This window comes from Papaver somniferum, chromosome 11 (genome assembly GCF_003573695.1).
Source record: "Papaver somniferum cultivar HN1 chromosome 11, ASM357369v1, whole genome shotgun sequence".
NCBI lineage: Eukaryota > Viridiplantae > Streptophyta > Magnoliopsida > Ranunculales > Papaveraceae > Papaver > Papaver somniferum.
In genome coordinates this window covers 44518672-44524388 of record NC_039368.1, presented here as the reverse complement: position 1 = coordinate 44524388, position 5717 = coordinate 44518672, and the positions used below count along the sequence as shown (strand labels likewise).

Below are 5717 nucleotides of genomic sequence, written 5' to 3'. Positions count from 1 at the left end.
AACTAGAAATGTATCTATGTACCTAGAGTGTGTAATAAAGTTGCCGACTGTCTAGCCAAATCAGTCCGCAAGTCTTCTCATGTAGGAGAATGGTGGAATGTCCCACCCGCTAAAATCTCTGTTTCTTTGGCTAATGATGTATCTGTTACATAATGTATAATATATTCCCCTTTCGGTAAAAAAAAAAAAAAAACTTACTAGATGTCATCTTGACATGATAAAAGTCTAGAGGTGCTGAACTCCTGGAATGAGAAGAACTATACATAGAATTTTTAACTGAACCAAAAAAAGAAAAGATCAAAGAAAAAAAAGACAAACAACAATAATTAATAATTAATTGAGAACTCACAGACTCTTCAGGAACAACATGAGGATTTAACTTACAACTCTGAATCACAAATCTAATCTATCTAAGCTACAACAGATCTAAGTTGGAGGTTCTATCTCTAGCTCTAAATCATGTTGTAAAAAGGAGAGAGTGAATGAAAGAGTTACAACTAAACCCTCATTACTATAAAATATCTAGTTTTGTTGGACGATCAAAATGTAGGAAAACACTCAAGAAACACTAACCAAGAGACATCATCAAACAGTACATAGAGGAGTATTTTCTGAACATGAAACCTTAACATGGAAACAAATACATCTTACTGCAACAATCAAGTGATTAAACAGGCTATCCAATGTTAAGTACCTCAAAAAAGTACAGGAACTAATCCACCTGTTTCATTTTCATCCATTGCTCAGTACAAAAATGAGAAAAACTTTCAATTTTAGTCTTTGTTTTTACGCCTTTTCTTAGCTTGCTTTTTCTCGGACTGCTTCTCTTTTTCTTTGTCTTGCTTTTTCACCGACTGATCCTCTTTTTCTTTGCCAGGGACATCTCCAGACTCCTGTGATGCATAAGATATTACCTCGTGCACAATAAAATATGTTTTCAGTAATTAGAAAATTATGCAATCTTACCTTCCTCTTCCTCTTTAATCTGATTCTATGTCGCTGACTCTTCCGATTTTTCTTCTTTGAAGAAGGACAAGGCACCTTACTTGTTAAATCCTGAAACAAATTAGCAAAACTGAAAGCATTAACGTGTGGTATCATACATGCCTAAGCTTTATCGATAGGAAGATAGTAACCAGAGTTCGCAAAAGCTGTAACCCATTTCCTGATTCAGGTTTCCCATATTTTTACCACCCATCAATCATTCATTTTTTGGCTACTTAGTATCTGATGGAATAGATAACAAGAACATTAGCAATATCGATTTTTGGATATCACTTCAAACTGCATTAAGTTAAACTTGACATTAAAGATTGGAGCTGGGTACTCAAGATTCAAGAACCAACAGAAACAGGAAAGCACATTCCAGATTTGGCTCCACCAATGTGAGTGAACCAGAACAAACAAGAACAAGAAACCTTGTGATTTAATGGGGTTCCTAGCCTGGGACAATTAAACAAATAGGGAATTCAATTAGCTGGGACACTGACCTGTGCAATAGCTAATGTTCGGGCGTGTCTTTCGGCATGGGTTTCTGGTTCTTCCTCGGCTTCACCATCACTGTTTAGCATGAACTTCAGCCTCCCTTCAGTTAATAATTTCTCAGAACGAGCATGTTTCTACAAAGAATAAATGGACTGATAGTCATATGTGTTGCACATAAAACAGTGAAATCTTGCAAATGAAAAATATTACAAGAGATATGAACCTTGGATGTTAGGTGTGCCTTCATTGTTTCCTCAGACAAACAGACTATCCTTGGGCAGAGCCTACACTTGTAAACTGATTTACATTTTAAGGTACGCATTGCAAAAACAGCGTCAATAGGATCTTTCGTCGCAGTTCTTTTACTCAATGATTGACTATCCTTAGTTTTGTCTTTGCTACTTTCTTCTTCTTCGTCATCGTTTAATACTGAACCTGGCCATAGATCAACAGGTTAGGAACCGTGAGTTTTCTACGCGATATAAGAATCAATGGGCATGAAGTCATCAACATGCATAAAAGAAGCAAATATGTCACGTATTTTGCAGGAGCAAAAACCATATCATTGCTACAAGCGACAAAATTATAAATTAAAAGGTCTTGTTAATCAAATATATCAGACCATACTCCTGTTCACCCCACTGGCTGAAAGAAGTTAACCCAGTCTAGAGCGTTCTCCAGTTCAATGGCCAATTTCGTTTTTTAAGTACTCGATCCATTCGAGACTGAGCTCTTCTACATGCTAGGTGAGGTCTGCTGATGAGCAAGCAGCCTCGCTTGACCGGTGCTAGGCAACACCCAGAAACACTCCACTCCTTTCAAAAAAGTGGGTACCAAATAGATTTTGCAGGGCCATAGTCCGTAATCTTACAAAAAATGTTGCATGATACCACGGAAAACAGCATATCCATGGCACTGTATTGCTATTCACGATGGAGATATGGATGCCTCTCGTAAGCTTTTATTATAACATGATACAATCCATATGTCATCCACTTATTAATATCCAAGCATAGGTTTTGAATAGGAGATCATCAGCTATTACAACCTGCCAGCATCTACATCTATGGGTAGCTGTACAACTCAGCAAAAGAAACACATCCACAATCTACAAAATACTTTAAGATTCCAACACATTTTAAGAAACTTAATGTCCAAGTGTATACTAGTCAATGGCTCTACTCTTTAAGATGCACAACAAAACAAAGAACTGAATGGTTCAATTAAGCAATAAGTATGACTTAAAAGCAAAGAGATCACAGTGCAAACGTTACAAATCCACGAGATTTTAGAAGGGCAACACCAAGAAATTATCTAAAGCCAACCTGATGAGTCAAAATCAACCTCTTCCGCTGAGCTTTCCTCACTATTGTAGCCTGAACCTACAAAACACGGGAGAAAGAGTAAAGCAGACATCTAAAATACAAAGTAAAGAAAAAAAATTCTCAATGGAAGCAAATATAGTGTTCTATACAAACAGAAACACTTTCACGAAAGAGATGAGGGTAATGGGAACAAAAAGAAAGCCACTAAAGAGCGAACCAGTAGACAATGAAGAAGGTTGCTCATCTTCCTTAGCTTCTGCAACTACATCAGAATCTTCGTCTTCTTCTTGCTCTTCTTCTTCTTGTTCGGCCTCTGAGACTTCTTCTTCTGACTCTGAGTCCGAAGAGGAATCAGATATATCGTCTTTATCATTGTCATGGTCTTGCTTGTAAAATTGCCTTTTAATCATTTTGGGAACACCTTTGCTTCGACAGGGAAGAAGATAAGGCAGGGACAACGAGTAATGAACAACTGCTTGAATATTAACAGAAAGAAGAAACATGGTCATGGATGAAGCAAACAGAAACCCAGCTCAGATACAGTGTCTAAAAAAGAAATTCCACTAGTTAATCACATCAAATTTTACATATCATCAAACCTCAAAATATAAAAAACGCCATGAAGATAACAAAAATCAACCAGGACCCAATATAGGACTGTGTAGTAACAATAAAAAGAGATCTAAAATAACCAAAACATATACAGTTAAGAGGAACTCAATATAGGACTCTACCAGTAAATTAGAAATTTATTTCTATTAAGTTAAGAGGAACTATCTCAAAGATAAACAAACAGTGCATCTAAGTCAAAACTCAAAATCCTTGTACCATTAACTAACTTCATTCGGTATTGGTTTCACCACTAATTTGGGTTCTCCACTAACATGAAAGGTATAGATATAAACCCCTTGTAACAATAAAAAAATCTCATCTTTAAACCTATTTTTCATCATCAGGGTATCTGTAAAACCCTTGCACCGTTCATCATCATCATCAGCTGTATTTATCCAAAGTAAGAATCAAACAAAAAAAATTCTAATTCAGTACAGACCCGATATTCGACACGTAAAACCCAAGGCTATGTTTCCAGAAGCATTAAACCAGAACAACTAAATTCGTCTGTACGATAAAATTTACCCTTGATGATTTTTAACAGAGCTCCTTCAGCAATCTACATATACAAAGTGGGGTTTGTACTAAAACCCTAAGTTTAACCGAAAATGCTTGCCTCCTCTTCCTCGTCTGCTTCTCTTTCTCGACGCCTCTTTCTTTGTTATTTTTGTGTATAGGGTTTTAGAAGATTTTGAAGTGGTGCTTTGTCTATTCGGTTAGTCCCTTGGTCTAGTCTTGCAACGTAAAGGGCTCGGTGCCCGGTGTCTGTACACTAACCCGGCCCACACCGACCAAGGATAAGAACCACCATTAAACCATCCTTCACACCAAAAACGCATCTTGCACCTATGAAGCTTACCGCTCTCCTATTGATTTGGTAAGCATGACCGCACTCTCTCATTCGTTCTGGATAACAAGACTGCGGTATATACCGGTGAAGCTCACCACTCTACTATTGGTTTGTGATCATAATTGTATTCTCTCATTAGTTCAAAAAGAGTTCAAGTATAACCGTGATTTCAGCTAAAGTGAGTTCGGCTTTAGTATCAGCTTTTTCGAGGATCAGCAAAAAAAGCAAGTGTAGAGTGAATTTAATAAGTCCATAATCTACAATATTTTAGTGTCAAATCCATATGCTGATTCGATAAATTTCTTGTGAATCATATTTTACTACTTCTATTATCTATTTGGAGCTTTCGTTGAGGGAAATCAACCTAAGGAAGTGGAAATGGCTTTAAAGTGTTAAGGAAGTGAAGTTATAAATAAAGATGGACCAAAGGACAAGTGTAACTCGTTCAAACCCAGAATTTTATACCTTTATTAGAGAATGAAAGATGAACCCAATGGAGAAAGAACGAGGTCATTTTGATGTGAAACGAAGAAGTTATGATCAAAATAGTCAAAAGTACTGAAGATTAATGTTCTCTCTTTAAGTTCGCGAGCTTAAGTCAAGAAAGTTTTTCTTAAAGACTTTTTTCTCACTAGGCTCATGAACACATCCTTTTAATTTCGCCAATCTAAGTTAAGAAAATTTCCCCCAAAGACTTTTTTCTCACTAGGTTCTCGAACCTAACCTTTTTGAGTTCGCAAACCTAAAACCCAATTTCTACTGGACATATTTAATCCCTAAATTTGAGTTTTCGATGACTTTTTTGGCTGGGATTCGAGCGGTGACACTTTTACATTTGGGTTTAATATAAGAGACACTTCTTTGACGAGTTTTTGACTTCTAAATTGAGGATCATGGTCTCAATAGGACTCTAGGATATAAAATTGTTGGAGTCAAAAAAGAAGACTTTCTGGACTCTGAAAAGACATGTTGACATCTCGTAATAATATAACATTCCATAATTTTAGAGTTTGCCCCTTTAGGGGATACATTTTTTTCTTATTCTTCCTTGTATCATGAATAGCTATCTTTGTTGGTTAAGGATGAATGTTCTGAACGTGAAGCTTATTAATTAGTTATACAAGTTTAGTTGATATTTTAATCATTTTATTCCTTGTCTTTATTATATCTAATGTTTACGAGTGGTTTTTATATTGTTTGGAATGCATACTAGATTAGTCAATTGATTACTTTAATGTTAGTAGAGAGTTAGGGGATACATGTAATAGTCAAACACCTGCATACACAAGTAGAAAATGATTTTATCATCGTGTCATGTATTTTGCAGTGTATAGTTATTGAACGACAATGTGAAAGCTATACTTGTTAATGGAAGTTTGATTATGATCTAAGAGATCTGCCATTTTTTGATAAAGTTATATATTTTATAGTTGTAGTGAACATAT

The 5717-nt window shown here is 35.9% G+C and overlaps 1 protein-coding gene across 3 annotated transcripts; it reads right to left on the bottom strand.

Annotated features, from left to right (window-relative positions):
* Nucleotides 1-526: 526 nt before the first annotated feature.
* On the bottom strand, nt 527-4104 carry LOC113320919 (DNA ligase 1-like). Of its 3 annotated transcripts, XM_026568824.1 has the most exons (8): nt 3948-4104; nt 3639-3807; nt 3028-3282; nt 2811-2867; nt 1709-1920; nt 1491-1619; nt 967-1056; nt 527-893 (listed from the first exon to the last, which is right to left on the bottom strand). In XM_026568824.1, the coding sequence occupies exons 2-8, from the start codon at nt 3652-3654 to the stop codon at nt 774-776; spliced, it is 879 nt and encodes a 292-aa protein (XP_026424609.1). In that variant the 5' UTR covers nt 3655-3807; nt 3948-4104; the 3' UTR covers nt 527-773. The 3 variants fall into 3 exon arrangements, with proteins under 3 accessions (XP_026424609.1, XP_026424611.1, XP_026424610.1); XM_026568826.1 differs by lacking the exon at nt 3639-3807 and having other exon boundaries at nt 3862-4104; XM_026568825.1 differs by lacking the exon at nt 3639-3807.
* Between the last annotated feature and the right edge of the window lie 1613 nt (nt 4105-5717).